At 42.5% G+C, this 24,006-nt stretch overlaps 2 protein-coding genes across 7 annotated transcripts in view; one reads left to right on the top strand and one right to left on the bottom strand.

The window, feature by feature from the left end:
- The window catches only part of HOOK3 (hook microtubule tethering protein 3), a 133,423-nt gene extending 129,640 nt beyond the window's left edge, over window positions 1–3,783 (bottom strand). For 3 of the 4 annotated variants that reach the window (XM_074953627.1, XM_074953629.1, XM_074953628.1), the window contains exon 1: window positions 3,646–3,783. In XM_074953627.1, coding sequence (XP_074809728.1) covers window positions 3,646–3,702 — 57 coding nt within the window. In that variant the 5' untranslated portion in view covers window positions 3,703–3,783. The remainder of the gene's footprint in view (window positions 1–3,645) is intronic. The other variant, XM_074953632.1, reaches the window with a different exon arrangement.
- Window positions 3,784–3,864: 81 nt separating this feature from the next.
- Window positions 3,865–24,006, top strand: part of RNF170 (ring finger protein 170) — a 50,052-nt gene continuing 29,910 nt past the window's right edge. For all 3 annotated transcript variants that reach the window (XR_012639624.1, XM_074953625.1, XM_074953626.1), the window contains exons 1-3: window positions 3,865–3,940; window positions 6,800–6,857; window positions 18,781–18,924. Coding sequence is in view for 2 of the 3 variants with exons in the window: in XM_074953625.1 (XP_074809726.1) it covers window positions 18,788–18,924 (137 nt within the window). In the remaining variant the exon portion in view is untranslated. The remainder of the gene's footprint in view (window positions 3,941–6,799; window positions 6,858–18,780; window positions 18,925–24,006) is intronic.

Genomic DNA, 24,006 nt, shown 5'->3' with positions numbered 1-24,006 from the left:
GTTGTGTGACTGCTCCAGCAGGGATATTTATACACTTGGTCCATGAAAAGTTTGGCTTGCGCAATACTGTGTTCTCCCTCAACGTGGCCCCCTCATACAATGGGGGTTAAAGGTCCACCTGCATGGCTGGAGTTGTAGGATCAAGGACTATGACTGCAGACTGTTGCTCAAAAACAGCCCTATGGCCATGTGGCTAGGCACATGACTCTCATATATGCCAAATGTCTTGGTGGAGAATTAACAGTTCTCAAAGATTTCCATTCTAAAAGATTTTTAGTTGCTTGTAACTTTTTCCAACTTTCACCTTTCAGACTGAAATTTTCCAGCTCATTTCTTTGCCCCAGGTGATTTAAACAAACAAACAAAACTGAGCAAAATGATTCATCTGCGTGAAAAGACTGAAAATAAGTATTTGAAAGGTAACAAAAGTTTGCCACCTTCTACTGAATATGTCTAGTGCCTCAGTGAGAAGGGATACAAACTTGATACATAGCAGGAACAGTTCTAGTTGATACATATGCCTTTCTGTGGTGGTGATGGCAAAATCTACTTTGATTTTTGTCAAGTGACAATAGTTTAAAAACATACTTCACCCATATTCACTAGTCCTCATTCCCCACAAACAATGGTTGGTTTGTTTTTTAAACAAAGTATCCCACTGTGCTATTGGTACTAGACATGCATATGTAAGTTGAGTGAAACAGTTTATCACTGAAAGTGCATACAGACCATTTTTCCATGGGACATTCGAAAGCCTGTATGGAGAAGTCCTGAGTCATGAAAGAATTTACTAAGTGCGAGTTTTGTGAATTCTACTGTTATCTAGTTATGAAATTTCTTTGATTTACTATTCTTTTTTAAAAGCTAGGAAACTTTGTATGTATGAATTAAAATTAATTTTAATATGTATACTTTCAGAAATGTAGCACTGTCACACTTTATTGGTCCAAATTCTCTTAAAAACAGAACACAGACTCTCGTGTACAGACTGCATTTTAAGAAAATAGGTTGTACATAAACTGAGTATTACTGTATCTAATTGTTATGACTATAGACAGGGCCATGGTCAACAGCTCAGGTCGCTCTTAGCTGGGGCAACCATTGTATCAGACAACTGAACCTATAATCAATCACCCTTGCTCTTTAAGGTTCAATGGCCACAGGCTAGTAGGCATCAGTGCTTGAAATGCTTCTGTGGCACTGCTGCTTTAGCTCCACCATGCACCATGGTAGCACTGCCAGGGCAGCTGAAGTAGGAGAACAGGGAGCCCTTAAAGTAGGGAGATGCTCAGAGACTGGTGTCCATCCACCACCCCATCTCAAGCCCTCCCTTTTTCATAGCACTGGTCTTCTTAACATGGTTCCCATCGCCACACATAACCTTTCTTTCCCCAAGCTCATAGACACACCTGCTTCCCCTCAATTCCAACTAGCTCCTGCTGAATCCCTGCACTCCCTCAGGTGCCCCCAACCACAGAAAACAGCACTGTGGAGAGCCAAAGGGAGAAAAAGTGGCTATGTGCATTAGCAGAGATGTGAAGAGGTCAATGAAGAAAGATTGCCTGGTCTCCCCAATCCAGATTCCTGCCAAGTGTATACCCCTGGTCTCCCCAAAACAGAACAACACTTCACTTAACTGCCCCACACCACAGCCCCTGGCCTCCCCTCACTACCTACAACCATGCCACTAAATCCTTCTGCTCCCTATATATCCCTGCGTATCCACTTTGACTTCCTGGGAGAACTCTTTTCTGCCATTCCGCACATGCCCAGTAATCCCCTCTCACCTATTTTAAATACCCTTGCTGCCCAGTCTGACTCCAGAGTTTCACAACCAACATTTTAAAAAAGTGAATAATATCTTCCTTTTCAGCTATGACAGTTTCATGTGCTGGAAGTTTACCTTGTAGTTTTGCGTATATACATGTAAAGAATTAAAATGACATAATACAAATCAAACAATTAGTCTATAATTCCAGATAACTAAACCAGTAAGTCACCTGCAAATTAAAGGTCAGATTCACCACTGCACTCCTGCTACTTTGTGCTGTTCTGGTGATGCAAAACACCTGTAAACTCATCTTAAATTAGTGCTAGCTGCTTTATGAGGCTCCAGAGCAACACCAGAATCAGAACATACTGATGAATCAGGTCACAGAAGTTAAAATAAAAAAGTAATTTTAAGGTTGATATTACACATCAACTCACTGGAGATATCACATGGTAACATGTGCGTTTGAGTTTCTTATTTAGTGTTCAGGCATGACATCTTTATTTTTTTTAAAAAAAATGATATTTTCAGATAAAATGTTTAATTGCAGTTAAGATAGAGAGTATGTACGAGTAACTAAGGGTAAAACACACATTACAGGAATATCACAGCTACATCAAAAACAGGCATTACAAACCTAGGAAATTGAGAAATCCAAACACAGAAATGCACAATTAAAACACCGGAACAACCTTCACTTGACCTTTTTAGTATGTGCGGTGCCAGATTAAATTAAAGTGATTTTTAATTATACTGTGGGGTATTCTTTGTTTTTCTTCATGGTGTCAATACAAGACAGAGTTAAGGTTGTTTATGTCCATTTCCATATGTTGACAGGACTGGATTTCTTAGCACAGACAGAGAGATGGGGGGTGGCGAGTGTTGGTGTTATACTGGAGGGTGTGAGGTCCTGGCACCAACGTGATGCCCCACTGGGTGGGGGGGAGAGCAGGCACATAGAGACACATCATGGTGGGGTGTGACCAACTGGAAAGGAGACACTTCTGCTTGGACAGTCATGGGGGCTGGGGGTGCGAAGAGGTTGGAGGCGGGGATTGGGAAGGGGGTGAATTAAGAGGCAAGGGAGGCCATGGCACAGAGAGAGACATCTCTGAAGGGTAATATTGGCTCAGAAACACCTTGTAGGGACAACTGGGAGGGAAGACCTAAGGAAGACACTGAGGCCCCAGGCCAGACAACTCAGAGGAGGCCTAGGAACTAACACTCCACTGGGGGTGGGGGAATCTGGAGAGGAAACCCGGGCACTGACACCCCACTGAGAGCAGTGGTTGGGGGGAAGGGAAGGAGGCCCAGACACTGACACCCCACTAGGAGGGAGGGATCAGGAGGGGAGGCTCTGGCACTAACACCCCACTGGGGCTGGTGGGAATCTGGGGAGAAGATCCAGGCACTGACACCCCACCAGGGAGCATCAGGGGGAATCTGAGGCCCGGGCACTGACACCCAACAGGGATGGAGGAAACGTGAGGGGGAGGCCAAGGCAGGGAGGCTGACACCCCGCGGGGGGGGACACACTCGGACGCTAACACCCCAGGGGCGAAAGGGGGGGGGGCGGGGGGGGCCCGGACACGGAGGGTGGGGGGGACACACTCGGACGCTAACACCCCAAGGGCGAAAGGGGGGTGCGGGAGGGGCCCGGACACGGAGACTGGGGGGGACACACGGACGCTGACACCCCGCAGGGGGGTGCGGGAGGGGCCCGGACACGGAGGCTGGGGGGGACACACGGACGCTGACACCCCACGGGGGGGGGGCCCGGACACGGGCGCTGACCCCCGGGCCGTGCCGGTGAGGGCGGAGCCGCAGGCCGCGGGCGCTCGGGGCTGGCCGGGCCGGGCTCGCCAGTCACTCACCCAGGTGAGGAGACTCTCCCCGAGCTCGGCGCGCTCCAGGCTCTCCAAGTTGAACATGATGCGGGCGGGCTCGGCAGGGCACGGCCACCAGACGCCGCTGCCGGGGCCGAGTCACTGGCGCCGCCGCTTCCCTGGGCCGGGCTGTGGCGCAGACACGTCACCGGGCCGCCGCCGCCGCCACCGGGACCCGCCCGCCGCCACCGCGCATGCGCCAGGCGCGCCTCACGCGCACAGGGCGGGCGGGGGCCGGAGTCCGGCCACGGGGAGGCCTCGGCTGAGCCAGAAGCGGAGAGAGGTACCAACCCCTGCCCGACTGGCCGGACCCTGCCCCGGGGCGAGCCTGGCCGGACCCGCCTTCTCGGGCGCCTGGCGAGCCCGGTCACCCCTCCCTCACCGAGCACACCCCCCTCGGGCGCCCGGCCCCGGAGCGAGCCCCGCCACCCCTCCCCCACCGAGCACACCCCCCCCTCGGGCGCCCGGCCCCGGAGCGAGCCCCGCCACCCCTCCCCCACCGAGCACACCCCCCCTCGGGCGCCCGGCCCCGGAGCGAGCCCCGCCACCCCTCCCCCACCGAGCACACCCCCCCTCGGGCGCCCGGCCCCGGAGCGAGCCCCGCCACCCCTCCCCCACCGAGCACACCCCCCCTCGGGCGCCCGGCCCCGGAGCGAGCCCCGCCACCCCTCCCCCACCGAGCACACCCCCCCTCGGGCGCCCGGCCCCGGAGCGAGCCCCGCCACCCCTCCCCCACCGAGCACACCCCCCTCGGGCGCCCGGCTCCGGAGCGAGCCCCGCCACCCCTCCCCCACCGAGCACACCCCCCTCGGGCGCCTGGCCCTGGAGCGAGCCCTGCCACCCCTCCCCCACCAAACACACCCCCCTCGGGCACCTGGCCCTGGAGCGAGCCCCCCACCAAACACACCCCCCTCGGGCACCTGGCCCTGGAGCGAGCCCCCCACCAAACACACCCCCCTCGGGCACCTGGCCCTGGAGCGAGCCCCCCACCAAACACACCCCCCCCCCACACACACTCGGGCACCTGGCCCTGGAGCGAGCCCCCCCACCAAACACCCCCCCGCCCCCCAGGCGCCTGGCTCCAGGGTGAGCTGGACCACCCCTCCCTCATGACACACATACTCCTCTGGCTCCTGGGGCAAGCATGGCCACTCCTTCCTCCACCAAATACATATCCCCTCTTGGGCACCTGGCCTCAGGGCGAGCCCCACCACTTCTCCTCCACCAAATACACCACCCTCAGGCGCCTGGCCCCAGGGCGAGTCCCACCCGTCAACACTCCCCTCCGGCGCCTGATCCCTGGCGAGCCTTCGCTGCTCCTCCCCCACGAAACACACACACGCTCCTACCTCTATGGCCCTTGTAGGTCACTGCATCCCGATGTGAGCCCGGTCACTCCTCCTCCCGCTTTGGGTCCCCAGGTCCGGGTGTGAGCCTGGTTTCTGTCACCACCATATTTACTTGGCCACCCTGCCACCTATTCTGTTCATTTCTCTCCCCAACATACAATGTATTGTCCTGCCTTCTTTCCTGTTTATGAATGAAATTTGGATCTAAACACAGTGTTCCACATAAGTGGTTGGTTTGAAAAAAGAAAACATGGTCTATTTGGTTCTTTGTTTTCCATCTCCCAGTCCAGTCGATAAACATTAATTAGGGAACGCTGATGCCTAAAATGGTACAGCTCAGAACTCCAGTTTGGATGATTTTAGATGTCAACTGTTCTGAGAAACTAGGTTCCCAGCCCGTGGAGCTCAAAGAGCCAGGGCCCTTGCTCACACTCAACTTTTGACATTGACAGGGCATGGCCCTTATAACCACTACTGGCTCTTGGCCTTATTAGCCTGTATATTTCTATTGAGTTCCATGGAACTGCTGTAACAGGAGTGCTGAACAGTATATTGGTAGTTTTCAGAGTAGCAGCCGTGTTAGTCTGTATTCGTAAAAAGAAAAGGAGGACTTGTGGCACCTCAGAGACTAACAAATTTGTTTGAGCATAAGCTTTCATGAGCTACAGCTCACTTCATCGGATGCATTCAGTGGTGTTTGCAGGTATGGCCCATAGCTTGTCAAATCAAAGAGATGCTTGACATTTATATGCATTTATATAGTCTTTGTATTGCTCAGTTCAATAAAGAAATGTTTTTAAAAATGTGAAAGTAATATTTTTACATAAATAGTGGAAATGACCAGTTAAGATCATTTAATGCTCAGATGAGATACTTGTTTCAGGGAGGTTGAGTTACAGTTCCCTTTCCATTAGGCATCTGTGAAGGCAGTTTTGCATGGGAGAAAAGTAAATTACTTATAAGTAACCAGTATTCTCTGAAAATATTGCCTCCACAGAGAAACACCCATCCTCTCTACGTCTTTGCTTCTCCATAGTATCTACATTGGGCAGGTCAATAGGAACTAGGGATTCAGTCTGTCATCATTAGGCAATGAACCAGGACACCCCAAGTTAGCTAACTGCTTTTAAATTGTTCCAACTATCTCACAACACAGTTGGTGGATTTATGAGGACAGTATATTCATAGAAATTATTACTAGTAAGTAATATAGTTTGAGAATGTGAGAGTGGCTTTTAAAAGGAGGAATTTATCAGATATTTTTCTCATTCTTAAAATTGCTTCATATCTTCTTGATAAAGTCTTGTTTGTCCACAGTGAATTCCTGTTTACCCACAGAACAGGTAATGTATAGGCAGTGACTGAGTGTTTCCCCACCCTGCCTACCCAATATGCTTCAACTCTGCACTGGGTGGGGGGAGTATGTAGAGGGGTGAGCGGGAAGTTCAGTCTCAGTAACCAGTTGAATCCTTAGCCTGTCTGCTGAGGTAGCCAACAAGGATGTCAATTATGATGACTTATGCGATGTGGACACCCTATTAGCTAGGAATTGGACTGAAACTGGTTTTGTCTGTCTGCTGCAAGCTGTCTGCAGAGTTTCACCCATACAATGAGAGAGAGGTCTTTCAGTTCTAACAAAATGTTTTAGTTCTGTAGTATCTTTTCTCAGGGATTCAGTCTTTGAAACTCTTCTTGGAGAAGAAGGGGTGTTTGTACCCTGCAACATTTTCACCCTCTGAAGTATCTCTTCCTCCAGCAGCAGAGTAATACCTACTTTCTTCTTTCTCCTTTAGGAAAAGATGTTTCTCAGAGGCTACTGACCCCAGACTTCCCAAAGACCTACTTCAGCAGGTAAGTGTATGGAATTGTCAGTCCTAAGGGTTTTTACCTGGAAGCAAAGGACACTTTCCCAGTAAAACTGCTCTTGCAGAGCTGAAGAACCTCAGCTTTTCAGGAAAATTTCCACTTTACTGGTAAAGCTACCAAGGCTGTAAAGGTCTCTTTCACAAATACACTGAGTTCAGGGGTCAGTGGGAATCTGAGACTGGTAGAGGCTCTAAGAACAGTTGCTCATCTCTTGAGTGAGTGTTTCACATGGATCATGGTGACAGCATAAGGTCTCTGTGACACCAAAAGTGCTGGTATAGATTTGATTGCACCAGCTGAGATGACTTATTTAATACTGTAATGTCAGAAATATTGTAGCTGTATCTCTAAAGTAGTTACCCAGTAATGTTGATACTATTAATACTCACTGCTTGAACACTTAATAACACACTATCCGAATAAATAGTATTCGTTTTATTCTTCCCACAGAATTTATCTTGGCAATTAATAAATTACTCTTATTTTAAAAATTGCTCTTGTTGCTTGACTGTTTCAGATGTTGTCCTTCCTCCTTTTAGTTTGACTGTCTGCAGTTTTTATTAAGTATAATAAAAATTAACAAATAGTCTTTAATATTGAAGCTTATTTATATTATTTTTACTTAAATGTGTAAACACATGCCTTGTATGCAAACATATCATCATGTTTACATAATCAAAATCAATAAATCCCTACTGCCTATGATATAGACAGCATCAGTTGATAACCCTCCATTCTCTAAAGATGCCATCTGCTAGAATTCTTGCTCATGGCTTTTAGTTCCTAGACTTGATACCAGCAGCACTTCCTCAGCTCTTAAAGAATGTTCGCCCAGAAGGAAGTGGCAAAGTGTGAGCCAGGGATATTAGGCATCTTATTGACATGTCATGAACTACTGGAAGATAGATCAGTGTCTCTGTAGCCCCTTGGCATCCGATTCATGCAAGGTTTGATACTTTTAAAACTTCCCATTAAAAAGCCCCCTATGTCATGCAGTCTTAATGTAGTCTTGGCAATCTGATGAAAGTTCCTTTTAAACCATTTATTTCTGTGAATTTTAATCTCTAACGTGGAAATTCCTTTGGTAGTAGTGATACAAGCTTGTCAGGTAAGTTTCAGGGCCTAATGATTGATCTGTCTGACACCAGATTATACAAGCAATAGGTGTGCTAGAGTCTCCTCTGAGATTCCTCTGCAAGGTAGTGCTGGAGTTCCTGTCCTGCCAGTGTTTCTCCTATGCCCATGTACTTAACCCAGTGATGCCCTTCTCTATGCATTAATTGTTGAAAGGTCCCTGGGATTCTGCATGAAGTGGACTAAGGGAGCATAGAAATTGTCTGACTGGATCAGACCAATGGTCTGTCTAGTCTAGTATCCTACTTCCGACAGTGGCCAGTGCTTCACAGGAAGAAACCTTGCAGTAGGAAGATTTGGGATAATCTGGCACCAAGTAAAGTTTCCACCTGTCCCCCAATATTTAAAGGGTAGTTTGTGCCCCCAGAGTTTGAGGGCTTGTCTACATAGTAAAAGGAACCAAAATAACTACATCAGTTGTAGGTCACATCTTTAATTATATCAGTGTAAATCCATATGTGCATATTCTTATTTTGGAAAAAGTGCCCTATTGTCCATAAAAATTGACTTAAATTATATAAAAATAGAAAATAAAAGTATCCATGCACAGACTTGCACTGATAAGTAATTATAGTTGTGACTTGAACCTTAATTTCGTTCCATTTCCGTTTAGATAAATGCCATGGGATTATATTCCTTCCAAAACTCTTGTTTATTTTTTAATCCTATTATGAGGACAACAAGAGTTAATGTCCAGTTCTTTTTTGGATTAGTTAATTTTTCTGTTATCCTGGTACATTTTTCTTTGATATGTATTTGTTTAGTCATGATAAATCATTTTGCATTGTCTTATCCTGGGAGCTTCATCTCCTTTGCGCAACCAAAGAAACTGACTAGCACTTTTAGAGGACAGCATTTACACCAGCAGGAGTTGGCATGCAACAGCCATTAGGGGCCTGGGCTTGTGCCCTGCTACTGCTACCCTCACTTATGTAAATCGTTTAAGAGCCAAGGGTATTCCACCAGTCTTGCACTAAGAAGCAAAAGCCCAGGAGCAAGAATCCTGTCAGAATATTGTCTTCTGAGAAACAGAATTTCAGGTAAATAATTTCCCCTTATTCACTCTCAACAAATCCTTAAAAGGACACTCTCAATTCAAATCCATCTTTAAGTAAGGGATTTGAGCAAACTGATGAGCCCTGTACTATGCCCTGAAAGTCAACAGATGTATGTGACCTACTAATTTCTTGATTACTCGTTTTTCATGCCGTTATCTCAGTGTGTCATTTCTAGACCATCATGCAGAGCCATAATAAGGTCCTTCATTTTTCCTATACCTATGTGACCCTTGTGTCTAAGATCTTTGTAATCTCTCTTGGGAGTATAATAGCAGATAAGACATCCCTGGTGAAGTAAGAGGCATTAAAATATATGGAAAATGTAGAAAATCATGAATATTCTGGTCTGTCTAGCCAGCAATAATTATTTCACATACTATGGCAAGCACTAGTTCATTTTTAGTGTCCTCCTAAGTGGTGTTATGTGGCATTGTTCTAGCTGTGCCATATGAAACAGAATCTTGATAGTATTTCTTTTGTTAGCTGGCAGTTCAGAAGCATGATGAGGTAATACATCTGCATTAACATGCTCCTTTGTGCCCTTAAATTTCAATGTCCTCTGTGTGCGCTTCCAAGAATAAAAGCCACTGTTGTAATTTAAGATGCTGTTATTTGTGATATTCCTTTAGTGGGAAAGGAGCAATGGAGATCAAGTAGATAACTTGTGACCAATGTGAATTTTTAGCCTGAAAGTAATTAAATCAGCCTTGAAAAATTCTACTTGCCTAAGGCAAATAATTCTTTGTTGACAAGAGAGTAAATTATCATTAGTTTCACTATCATCAATCTGAGTCACCATGATAAAGAGCAGGCAAGAATTTGTGCCTGAGCTGGTAACTTGTAATGACAATTTTGCCCAGATAAATTACGTTACTTTATACCCTTCTACCACCCCAGTCCCTACCAATCTGTCTATGTATAGTTCCATTCCATAATCATTGAGACTCATGATGCAAATGCATCTGGTATCTGCTTGTCTGCTATTTAACTAAGTCCTGATAAAACCAATTGTGACATAGTTGGGTCACAGTGCAAAAGATAAGGTAATTTCTTCTTTTCTTTTTCTCACTGGAGAGCCCTGATATTTTGTATTAGAAATACCAGGAGATTAAAGAGGACTAGCAATTAAAAAATTGGTTATTGTCCTTTTTGCTTCTTTTTTGATGTTTAAAGAGGGACTGAATTTTTTTGCTATTTTAAAAAATAACTTTGCTGTTTTTTGTTTGGTTTTTGGTTTTTTGTCGTTTGTAAGTTGATTTTGCTGGAGGATTGTGAGCTTTCTCATTCCTTAATTGAAAGGCAGTGTGGGAATGAATCTTTGTTAAAGAGAGAGTCTCCCAACTGATTATTCAGTTGGATGGATGTCAAGAAAAAACAATCAGTTCTTAAAAGTCTGAGTAAAAGTTACCTCTCCTCTGAATTAATAGTTTCACTTTCTTGGTTTTTTCTGAAGTAATTTTACCAGTCATCCATAGTCTTCCATGAAAACTAGCATAAACAAGAACTGAACTTCTAGTATAAAAGAGAAGGAACAAATTTTAAAAACACCTTTCTATCCTCCTTTATACATCATAAAGAAATGATGAGCACAAATTTTTAACACAGAGAAGGAAGAATGTCTTTTAAATGGATTATTTGGCATCTGAAAAACACATGGTCTTGCAGTTAGTTTGGTTCAACTAAAATTGTTAAGCTGAAAAGGTTAGGTAAATATCATTTAAAAAAAATAATAATTTGCATAAATAATGGAGCATTGCAAGAATTTAATAAACAAACCTTATTTATTTATGTCAACTCATTGCTGATTCTCTAGGAGAGCCCTGAGACACTTCAGTAAAAAATCAATAAGTAGAGAGGCTGAAATCCAAATTTAATTCAGTCTCCTACATACCCCTAATCCTTACCCACATCCATCTCCCATAACATACATACTTCACTTCCAAACAACATGTCAGTTTTAACTTGGACCATGGGGAGTTTAGAAGTGGATGTTTCTCAGTTCCCTTCGTGTCAGTCAGTCTTTACAATGGGCAAACCCCTTCTGTATGGCAACTGGAGGCAACCAAGATCTTTGCTCTGAGCTTGGCTTTAGGGATGCCCCTCAGGAAGACCTCCCCAGAATTTTTTGCCTTCCAAGCAGCACATACAGCAGAATTCAAGTCTCCCTTTGCAGCAGAGCTTTCACAAGATTTCTGAAGTGTTCTTAACTAAACATCACTGTTTCTTCAGTGGCTTCAAGGCTTTTCGCCTCAAAACTGCTGAATTTAGAAAATCTTTTGGCTTTCAGGAGAGGGTCTGAAAGATGTAATCTCTCCTCCCCTCTGAGAAATGGCAGATGGACAGTAGGCCACAGAAACCCAGCTCCACAGTAAGACAGTTGAGCAGGCCTCAGGGAAGCTTTCTTCCCTGACACCTGGCCAGAATCAATGGCATGGAACTAGGGGTTAAGATTTTCAAAGCCTCCCTGCTGCTCCCCCTGAATCCTACAGCCTGTAGAGCAAGCAGGAAAGTTTCACTGGAGTCTCCTGAATCTCAGGAGAAGGAATGATTTCCCCTGTATCAACCAGGACGAAGAAATAACTGTTCCCGGCCAACATATAGGCAAGGTCCATGCTGAAGTTATTGAGAAGGCTGTTAAACAAGCCCATCCCACAAGCTGTTTTACTGCAAGGCCACAGCTGCCATGAAAGATGCCAGCTACTGCCACCTTTCTGATGCCAGTGAATTGCTAGTGGCTGCAGCTCAACTCTCATTCAGTGCAATTGGTCCCCGCTCAGCCTGGAGCATGGAGTGAAATAATTTAGATCCTTTTCCTTGTGAGATGGACTTACCTCCTCTCCTCTTCCAGCTTCTCGGTGTCCCACAGGAGGTCACAGAATGGCTACTGTTTTTCCTTAAGGACATATGTGGAATAAAAGGATACCTCCTGCAGGATACCTGTCCTTTTTGCTCGGGTCCTTTCACACACACCCTCATTTTTCTCTCAAGGGTTTTGGTCCAGGGACTGGTGTTAAAGAGATAGCAGAAAGTCTTAAAGCTTCTCATGAGTGAATCTCCTCTCTAGATTCTCAAAAGAAAAGGAGAAATCTCTAAAGCTGGGCCTTTGAGCCAGATACCTCATGTTCTCAACTAAGTTTCCAAGAATTATGCACAAATAGGGGCTCTAATTTCTCAGGTGCTTATGTTTTCAGAAAATTAACAACCAAAACCTTGCAAAATTGAAGAGCTGTGATTAAGATAGAGTGGGAATTCCCCATCAAGAGTCACTTGTATATAAGGACTAAAAGATCTTCATTACTCTGTCTAAGGTTAAGCTTGCTGTAGCTTCCTTAGTAAAGGGCATAGTCATACCAGCTGAGAGTGTGTTCCTGCCAAACCCATAGACAAAAGAATAAGTTAATTGCTCAGACTAAACTTGGATACAGCCGCCTCAGCCCTGTGAATATTGGCTGCAGTCTTATTGGGTGCAGCTCTGTGCTCAACTGAAAGGCCATTGAAGCATACACACATACACAAAAAAGGCAAAGTAAATCCTACATAAAACTACTTTAAACTTGGTTTCCTTAGCAACGGTTTCAGGGCTGCTGTTCCACCTGACTCTGATTTCCTATATGTTCAAAACTTCCAAAGACATGGCCCAAGGCACCTATAACACCACTTGAAGAAATTGGAATGGCAGGCTAACATCTGATATCCTTCCAAATATCTTGCTGATAAGCTCTTTGGGGAACAAAGAGACAAAGCCGTCAGTGAGGCTTTACACAAGGGGAATAAGTCTCTCCCTTCTTCCAATGAAGCTTCTCTATTCAAACCACCTTATTTCAGCAAGTGTTCCCTTTGTAGTCACTTCTCTTCCAGCATAGATATTACACATTAGGAGGAGGCCATTGCTGCCTTTCCTCAGAGTTGGAAGATCAAGGCAGAGATTCTCTGGGAAACCATACAACCCACAAAACTTCCCTTGATTTTTGGGTTTCCCAAGTCTGGGCATATCCCAGCCCTTCTACCAGAGTGGAGGGGGCCTCATCCAGAAGTGAGTCATCTCAAAAAATGGGTGCTTGAGAAAATCAGGGTGGACTCATTATCACAGGGATAAGTTTATCCTTTCCCCCAAAGTAAATTAAAATAAACCAATGCTATCAACAAGACCTTCCATCGCATCAGAAAATGAAATTTGAATTAGCCCGTCTCTTACACATTGGAACACTAGAACCAGTTCCATGGAGAGAGAGAGATTTTGAAAAGGTCACAAGAATCTTTGTGGTACAAAGAAACAATAGCATACACCCTATTTCAGATCTTGTGTCTCTTATTAACTCCATAAGGAAATCAATATTACAGGGAGAAATACTGAAATCCATCATTCCAGCATTGTCTTCCCAAGCTTAGAATATGGAAATAAAATTTCTGGAGGTCTATCGAAGATGTGTTTGGGGAGAATTACCCAGATATACTTCAGCTTGTGCTCTAAGAAGCAGCATTTTATATAGTGCTTCCTTTTTGGACTCATAACTTTTTCATGAGTGTTCACAACTGACTCCTTTCAAGTATCATCCCTCCTTTCAAGTGAAAGGGATACATGTCTGCCCTGTCAGGTTTACTTCATCATGCTACACAGGGCCCAGAAGCCATTTCTAAAAGCCTTCAGAAACATAGCTTGAGCAAACAGGTGAACAGACCAATTACAACCCACACACAACTCCAGCATCTCAAGGTATCATCAAAGAGAATCTTTATTTCAGAAGAAAGTTGGAAAAAGGTAGTGTCAGACATTCCAAACATTAGCACACTTTTCCCAAGATAAAATCTCTGACCTTGCTTCTTGGGTAGTTGGTCTCATTTGAGGAATTTAAGGAGCATCTAGCAAAAGATTCAAAAACTAACAGCAACAAATTTAAGTACATCAGAAGCAGGAAGCCTGCCAAACAATTAATGGAGCCACTGGACTAAAGGAGCACTCAAGGAAGACAAAGGCATTGCGGAGAATCTAAATTCATTCTTTGCATTGGTCTTCATTGCAGAGGATGTGACGGACATTCCCACACTTGAGCCATTTTTAGATAACAAATCTGAGGAACTGTCCCAGCCTAGGATGTCAGTAGTGGAGGTTCTGGAACAAACTGATAAACTAAACAGTAGTAAGTCACCAGGACCAGATGGTATTCCCCCAACAGTTCTAAAGGAACTCAAACATGAAATTGCAGAACTACTAAGTGTGGTGTGTAACCTATCACTTAAATCAACATCTGTTCCAGATGACTGGAGGATGGCTAATGTGATTCCAGTTTTTAAGAGGCTCCAGAGGTGATTCTTGCAGTTAGTCTGGTAAGACTAACCTATAGTAAAGAACAGAATTATCAGACACATAGATTATTATGATTTCTTGGGGAGGAGTCAACACAGCTTTTATAAAGGGAAATTATGCCTCCCTAATCTATTGGAATTCTTTGAGGGGGTCAACAAACATGTGGACATGGGTGATCTTGTAAAAAGACAGGAAACAAAGGGTAGGAATAAATAGTCAATTTTCAGAAGGGAGAGGTAAATAGCAGGGTCCCCCAGGAATCTATACTGGGACCAGTGCTATTCAACATATTCATAAATGATCTGGAAAAAGGGGTAAACAGTGAGGTGGAAAAGTTTGCAGAGGATAAAAATTATTCAAGATGGTTAAGTCCAAAGCAGATTGCCAAGAGTTACAAAAAGAGAGCTCACAAAACTGGGTGACTGGGCAGCAAAATGGCTGATGAAATTCAAAGTTGATAAATGCAAAGTAATGCACATTGGAAAACATAATTCCAACTATACTATGCTTCAAATGATTCATTCCCTTTGAAGCATCTAGCATTGGCCAGTGTCGGAAGACAGGATATTGGGTTAAATGGATCACTGATCTGGCCCATTATGGCCATTCTTATGATACCCAGTATAATTCTTGCTTCACTTCCAGCCAGCAATTGCAACAAATCCGTTTAGAAAGATCTTGGTCAAGATCCAGTACTGGTATCTCCTGGTGAAATTGTTCTTAATATTATTTAACAGCTACATGATATCACGTCCAGAGAAGCTGATCATCAGTACAGGTACCATATTCTATGTAGGGGGAACACATTTGAACTCCTTTATGACTTGGGGAGAGGAAGGGAAATGTGACCCAAGGGGGAGACGTTGAGTATAAACTGTCTCATGCTATGGACTGTCAAGCTCGCCCCTCCATTTCCAGAAGATGATTTTTCAGAAACATGGTGTGTGTATAACTGCTAAGAAGACAGAACTTGGGCTGTGTGAGCAGCCCATCAGAGAGGGGAGCCCAGTCCCTCAGTCCCAAGGCATTGGTGCTTGAAAGACTTGGTTAGCACTGCAGCCTCAGGGTTTCTCTACACAGGAAGTTATACAGATAAAATTACACCAGTATAGTCACATCACTATACTTTATTCTGGTAAAACTTCCCATGTGGACATTCTTATTTTGGTGCAAGAGTGCCCTTTTCTGATTTAGCTTATGTTGCTTTGAAAGAGTTAAGTTAAACTGAAAAAAGGTACTCATACTGGAATAAGAGTGTCCACACAGGGCATTATGCTGGTATAACTATAGAGTTTCAAATTCACACCCTACCTTATACTAGTATAACTTCCCACATATTCCCTTGACCAGTACTGTTTCTCTTGATCATTCCTATCCTAAAATCATTATTAAATGGTGGTTGGGGCTGCAAGATAATTAAGCCTAAGGCACCATAGTCTGATGAAAGTATTATTTAAGTGGGGTAGGACATAGGACCTGGACCTGTCCATAAAGAAAGACCTGAGGTTTTTTTTATATATTCATATATATGAAGTCTATTGTGTGAATTCTAACTTTACTTTAGTTGTGATTCTCTGAGAGTCCTGGTTTGGTACCATTGGAAAAGATGTTCTGTAAAAATTTAAACAGACTTTGGCACAGGTGTTTGGGAAAAACTATAATAAGTGCAAATTATAGACTCATAGAAATGTAGGGGTAGAAGGACTTCAAAGGGTCATCTTATCCGTTCCCCCTGCACTGAGGCAGGATCGAGTATGTCTAGACCATCCCTGACAGGTGTTTGTCTAACCTGTTCTTAAAAACCTCCAATGACAGCGATTCCACAACCTCCTTTGGAAGCTTATTCCAGTGCTTACCTATACTTATTATTAGAAAGCTTTTCCTAATATTTCACCTAAATCTCTGTCAGTGCAGAGATTGCAATTCTTGTCCTATCTTCTTGCAACTTCTTGTCCTATCTTCAGTGAACATGGAGAACAATTGATCACCATTTTCTTTACAGCAGCCCTTAACATTTTTGAAGATTTTTATCAAGTCCCGTTAGTCTTCTTTTTTCAAGACTAAACACGCCCAGTTTTTTTAACCTTTCCTCAGAGGTCTGATTTTCTAAATCTTTTATCGTGTTTGTTGCTTTCCTCCGGAGTGTCTCCAATTTGTCCACAACTTTCTTGAGATGTGCTGTTCAGAACTGGTTACACTCCTCCAGCTGAGGTTTCACCAGTGCCGAGTAGAGCTGGGGAACTGTTACAACCATAGTTACAGAAGCAATGGTCTCTGTTCAGGTTGAGGCATATTTTAGGACTACTTAGGGCTTGTCTTCACTAAGGGGAGATCAGCGTTGCTGCAATTGATGCAGCAGACGTTGATGTAGCGGGTCTAGTGAAGACCCACTAAATCAATGGCTGAGTGCTGTCCAGTTGACCCTGGTAGTCCAGCTCTCCCAAGAAGAGTAAGGGAAGTCGACCAGAGTATGTCTCCCATCAACGCAGCACAGTGAAGACACCACGGTAAGTTGACCTAAGCTACGTCGACTCCAGCTACGTTATTCACTTAGCTGGAATAGCATAATTTAGGTTAATTTACCCCGGTAGTGAAGACAAGCCCTTAGAAACTGTCATTTCACTTATTTCATGTATGCTTTGTTCCGTTTGGTTTTTCACTGTGGAAGGCCAGTATCTAGGAACATTGAAAGGAATCGACCCTTCGTTCTTGGTAAGTTTTCCCCATTCTTATAGTCCTTAAAAATATCATCACTCATCCACTTACTGGAATAGCAGAATGCATTGGCTTGTCTTTCTTTACTGCTGCACAGAAACTGAAGTAGTTAGCTCCCACAAATGTAATGGAGGCTAGCGTGTAAATTCCCCACACTGATAGAAGAACAGACTTTCATGGTCCACATTGAGATTTGGTGACAAGATGTTTTTTGAGACTATCAGTAGTAGACTGGTAGAATTTTTGGCAGAATAATGGGTATGCTTTCCTCTAAGTGTAATGATACCATTACTGGTGTACACTAATCTCCATGACTTTGGTGTTCTTTCTTTCTATTTAGTATGTATTTAGGGCTAATTAACAACTTCCTTGCTGGCATTTTTCAAACATTAAGGGCCAAATTCTGAAATGATTTATTGTATAAGGAGGTATAAGTTACTTGGTGGTAAATGGATATGAGTCTCAGGGAGTCCTAAAATGGTGGTGTATGTACTGAGGGGGGTGGAGAGAGAGGTAGAAGATTATATAAATTATACAAGTTTAGATTCGTCTCAGATTTTGTCTCCAAGAGTCCACATTTACCATCAAGGAAAAATATTTTTAAAACTTTAATTGTGATGGAACACAGCTCCAGCATGATATTTTGTAAATATGTCACTCCTTTCCCAAAGCCAGCTTCATTTTCTCTGGGTGGTTTCATAATGTTCACAGCTGTGGGTCAGAGCCCTTCTTGATTGCCGCATGAGTGATTTAACAGCTGGTTGCAGCCAATTTTGTTTTGTTTACCTCTCCAGCTGTAGTTTCGCCAACGTTATCTCTAAAAGACAAATCACTCTGATCTTTGCCATATGAAGTTAACAAAAAAAAAACAAATGGTATGTTAAGGGTTAGAACAAGAAGTAATCTGAAAATGACCTCTTCCTTCAAGGCTTAGCCCAGAGGCTTCCAAACTGCTCTGAGGAGCACTTGCTGTTTGAGGAAAGTGGCTGGGTGTGCTGTGCTAGATCTCCATGTTTCCAGCAGATGAAAATGGAACATGTAGGAAGGGCAGATACAATGAAGAGCAAGAGTAGGAGGCATGATTACCTCCTCCCCCATCCCCCCATTAATACTACTTAACATTCTTTTGGGTAAGTAAATGCTATAGGGTGGATTTCTCAAAAACTCCCATTGACTTCAATGGTAGCAACATTAGGCTAACATATATAGCATATGAAAATCCCACCTGTAGTTGCCATAGGTAGGGGATGGTCCAAAAGACTGCATCTGTTAAGTTGTGGTCTATACTATAAAAAGTCTGAGAACCCCTGGCTCACCCTAGCACTCCAGACTATGGATGCATACTTGATGTAGATAGGCTATATTTGGAACACGTCAAATCAAGCAGTCTCTCCTATCAAGGATCCCCAGGTAATATATCTGGCAGATTAAAAAAAATCTTGTTTAATTTTAACACTTTAGGCAGCAGCCAATCATTTAAATCTTTTGCTGGTATTATAATGGCATTAGTTCAAACCCCTACAACAAGCTGTGTATATATGATCAAATTCAACTTCTTTCTCCCATTTCGCTTTTTTTGGTATATACTCCAAGCAATAAATTATATATAGTTTCAAGAGGTGTGTGTGTGTGTGTATATATATGTGCATACATATATATATATATATATTATATATATGTTCTTTTTATGTTTTAGACCTGGAATGGCCAGTCAACAAGCAGAAGTTCAGAGTTTGAAACTAGATAATGATTCGGTTATAGAAGGAATAAGTGACCAGGTACTGGTGGCTGTAGCGCTCAGTTTCACTTTCATTGCTGCTCTGGTGTATATGCTTTTAAGGTGAGAAAATGTTGATAGGAATTGATCAATACATGCATTCCAACATTATTGTGAAGTTTTAACTTTTTCGGTTAAATTGAGTATTTGCATTATGGTGCAAAGTAATTATGGTTCCATGATGTTGAAATAAATTGTTGATATCTCAGTCTAGATATCTTATTTAATTGCAGATTGCTTGACACAGTTTGATGTTCATTCCATAACCATAGTGAAATGACAAGTTTTCCAGGGATGATGCCAAACTCTTTTCCTGATCTTCAGCTGGTCAAACTGAATAGGTTCCAACATTCCCTGAGAATGGAAATTGCTAAATTCATGGCCTGCATAGCTAATAACACAATCACTTGTTACTTATAGAGATGTTAATAGTGACTCCGTAGTTAAGGTTGTAGTTACACTTCTGTTATAAATCCTAGTTTTAGTTCCCTTAAACTTTTGAATGGACTGACTGATTTGTTTGCAAATATGTTTCAAATACTATAGGATAGGAGGAGATTTTTTTTGAAAAACGGTATCTATAAATTTAGCATTAAAGAATTTTATGTGCCAGGTAATCAAAATGTATCTGGATTTTCAAAATTGCTCTATTCAAAGTAATGAAGTTATTATTGATTCTTCAGCAAATTAATTGTCTACACTTCAGATTGCATGCCATTATGCAGGTTTCTAGACATTTGAACATAGGAGATGTTTCACAGCCAGGGAAATGTAGGAGAAAAATTTTAAATAAACTTCATCATGCACTGGATTTCCATCACTGAATTCTGCATGAAAAGATGTGCATGCTGGCAAGGGAAGCTGTCTGAGGGGCAGAGCTGGAGGTAGGGACAGCTATGGAGCATGTTAGTGGAACCTGGAGGAACTAAGGGATTAGACTAGATGGTGGGACTTAGAAGCAGTTCTGCAGTTCAGAAATAGCACATGGGGTAGAACAAGCACTGTACAGTTTCCTGTATCAAAGGAATCCTGGAAGAGGGGTGCATTTTAACTGTGCGTCCCTCCTGCAAAGGTTAGTTTTTGCTCCTCAGACCCCTGAAAGACTCCCTCTTGTCTTCATCCTATGTCTCCTCAGTCTCCTTTTTCTCAGTCCCTCTAGCCTCTTCTGTGACTTGGCCCATTTAAGTTTTTAGTTTTATAAATTAAATGTATAAACATATAAATAGGGCTTCTGTTTTGGAGAATTTTTAATTTCATTTTTCAGGGTTTACTTTTTAGTAATTTTTGAGTTTTATGTAGATGTCCAAAATTGGGGGGGTTTCTGGGATTTGTCTTTATGTATACTGTAATGAGTAATTATATTACAGTATATACATTACTCATTGCAGTAGTATATACTGTAATTAGTAATCTTTTTGTAATATTCCTTAGTGCGCTTTCACATAGTACTGTTTCAAACAGCACTACATTAAAGCACACTAGGGAACATTTAGTGTGCACTAGCAGCGTCTACATGGACAAATTCACATGTGGCTTGTAAGTGCGATTTAAAAGTCTCACCCCCATAGTTCTCATTACTGCTTCATTGGGGATAAGCCCTAAGAGACAAGTAACTGTTTCCTGTATTTACTGGATAAAAACCATTTTTATTTATTTATTTGTGTGTGTTTACTGGGTGTTTTTTCAGTGTTTATTGGTTAAAACCTAAAATCAGAAGTCCTACATATAAACAAATATTTAAATGTTTAACATCTAAAAGGTTTATCTTTAATAAATTAAACATTTTGATAAGTTTAATTTGGAAATGTTTTTAACTTTAAAAAGGAAGGTAATAGAAGTATGAAGGAGGAAAGAAGAAGGGAAGCATAAGGAGGCATGCATAGAATAAGGGATTTTGATGAGCAATATTGGAGCAGGCAGAGTTTGCTTGGAGTTGGCGTTTCAGGGATACATGGCTACGATGGGGGTTGCTGATGGCCTGCGTAAGGGAGCTAGTCAGTTTGATACCTTGTACAATGCAATGGGCTGCATACAGAACACGCACACTGGATCCGCCTTCGTGTCCTAATGGTTATTTGCTGGAGAAGCAAACTGGATTGAAACACAGAGCAGTTCAGTGCTTCTGTGCTTAAGGTTGTCTTTAAGCCAGCATACCTCTTTAAAGGGTTAATCATAGAACTGGAAGGGACCTCAAGAGGTCACTAGATGAGTCCCCTGGACTCGTGGCAAGACTAAGTATTATCTATACCATCCCTGACAGGTGTTTGTCTAACCTGCTTTTAAAAATCCCCAATGATGGAGATTCCACAACCTCCTTAGGCAATTTATTCCCGTGCTTAACCACCCTGACAGTCGGGAAGTTTTTCATAATGTCCAACCTAAACCTCCCTTGCTGCAGCCATTGCTTCTTGTCCTATCCTCAGAGGTTAAATCAGAAAAACAATTTTTCTCCCTCCTCCTTGTAACAACCTTTCATGTACTTGAAAACTGTTGCATTTCCTTAGTTTATGAGAAGGTCATGCAAGACCGTATCAAAAGCTTTACTAAAGTCAAGATATACCCAGTCTATCGCTTCTCCCCTATCCACAAGGCTTGTTACCCTGTCAAAGAAAGCTATCAGGTTGATTTGACACGATTTGTTTTTCACAAATCCATGCTGACTGTTACTTATTTTATTATTTTCTAGATGTTTGCAAATTAATGGCTTCATTATTTGCTCCGTTATCTTTCTGGGTACAGAAGTTAAGCGGACTGGTCTGTAATTCCCCGGGTTGTCCTTATTTCCCTTTTTGTAGATAGGCACTGTATTTGCCCTTTTCCAGTTTTCTGGAATCTCTCCCGTCTTCCATGATTTCCAAAGATAATCGTTAATGGCTCAGCTATCTCCTCAGTCAGCTCCTTGAGTATTCTAGGATGCATTTCATTAAGCAGCATCCTTCGCTGATTCAGCTCCTGAGTTTGAAGGATAGTAGGCACCCTGACTCCCTTACCCAGACTCCACAGTTGTCCCCACCTAAATCAGTAAACCTCTTGGGTACCTCTCTCCTTATCCACCAAACACTGGAGGGAAGGAGGAGCATGAGACTCATATTCTTCCATGTGTGTCTCAACACCATACCCCTCCATGTTGCCATACCCTGCATCTGTTCCCCTCTGCCCAGTCTCTTTCCCATCCATACCTCTGTCTCATGCACTTATACAGTTTTAGACATTTTATTTTAAACTATTTTAAACTGGGTACGAGCAGGTGGCAAGAATAGCGTGGGAAAGAGGAAACTGGGAATCTTGGAGTGGGGTTCATAACTGTTAAAGAGGGGTGCCAGGGAAGGACAGCAGACAGTAGGAAGCAGTACAGGATGGGGAGCAACAGTGTGTTTGAGTGGGGCCTTGAGGGCAGAAGTGGAATGTGAAGGAGAGGGTCTATTGAACTTAAGGGATGTGGTGATTTTCCCCTTTTTTATTAAAGAAAAACAAATGACAGTTCAGAATCAATGCATGAATTCAAAGTCTGAGCTGTTGAAGAAGAAGCTATTAACAGTAAAAGATAAAAAAAAAATTAAAATCTTCCAAGAGTTCCAGCTATTTAATTCAATCATTATAATGACACTTTTGTTAAGTCAGTTTGCCTTTATAAGTAGCTAAATCTTGACAAATTAGTCAGCTTGCTGCCATCCTCTCTAAAAGCTGAGAGTTAGTTGTCACAATAGACAGAGCTGAGATGGTGAAATTTTAGTTCATCTAACAAGTTAAAAGGAACCACACAATCTAGAATATTATATCAGAAACTACCTAATTGTCCCTCCTGGCTTATCTAACCTGCTTTTCAGTATCTTTGTTATCTAGTCATTGCATATCAGTAGTCTAGTCTATCGTACACTTTTCACTCTTATAGGTACATCAGTGTTTCCAAAAGAGGTGAAACCTACAAGGAGACCAACTTTTTAACAGGGGAGATTAAAGTGTTACCATATAGGTAAATTAGATTCCATATGAGCAGTGTCTCATTTTCACTGGAGGAAAGTGCACATTGAATGAAGCAGGAGCGCTTGCCTCATTTAGATCCACACTTTATTCTGTGAGTCATGACATTTGGTAGTGGCTATTGCATCATTCCAGATTATGGGATTTTTTTTAAACAAATAAAATAAAGTTAAAGCTGTTGTGTGGTTAAGCACTCAAAATTCAAGAAATTTCAAAGTAAAGATTGCACATCTAATCTTCACTCTGCTTCCTTGTATGCATACATTAGAGCAGGCTTTAATTACATAGTCACATATATTTTCTTGTCTATTCCAATGTAATAGACACAGTTTTTCCTGTCCTCTTATAAGGCATGCTACGAACAAAGCAGGGCTCCTCAGGAGCTCTTGATATATTTTCTGTGGACATTGCACAGTGAATGTCCTTATACACAGCATCTTGTATATAAGGGACAGTAGTCTATATATGTATATCTAATGTTGTAAAACAATACGTTATTGTATATTGCCAGGCATGCAAGTACTCTGCAAACAATTTTCATTTATTTCTGAAAGAATACATAAACTTTTAAATACTAAAAACTACACTAATAAGATGCTAAAATTGCAGAGTCAGGTATGCAAAACTGCCAAAGTTCATAGACCCATTGAGGAAATAGCCACTTTAAAGAAATATAAATAAAAATTAGAGTTCCAGAATGAGTATTTCCTGGAAAAAAATTGGGTGTATAATTATGTTGTAAACAAGTCGTAGATTCCAAGCCCAGAAGGGACCATTGTGATCCTCTAGTCTGATCTCCTGTGTAACACAGGCCATAGAACTTTCTCAGAATAATTCCTACAGCATATATTTAGGAAAAACAGCCAATATTGATTTAAAAATGGTCAGTGATGGAGAATCCACCACAACCCTTAGTAAACTGATTCAATGGTTGTTTACCCTCGCTGTTAAAAATGTATGCCTTATTTACAGTCTGAATTTGTCTAGCTTCAACTTCCAGCCATTGGTTCTCTGCTAGATGGAAGAGCCCATTATTAAATATTTGTTCCCCATGTAGATATTTATAGATTGTAATCATGTCACCCTCAACCTTTTCTTAACTAGGTCAAGGTCTTTGCGTCTGTCATGATAAGGCAGGTTCTCTAATCCTTCCATCATTCTCTT

Source organism: Natator depressus, chromosome 5 (genome assembly GCF_965152275.1).
Source record: "Natator depressus isolate rNatDep1 chromosome 5, rNatDep2.hap1, whole genome shotgun sequence".
In the NCBI taxonomy this organism is placed as follows: domain Eukaryota; kingdom Metazoa; phylum Chordata; order Testudines; family Cheloniidae; genus Natator; species Natator depressus.
Note: the sequence above shows the minus strand (reverse complement) of the source record. Positions and strands in the feature narration are given on the sequence as shown.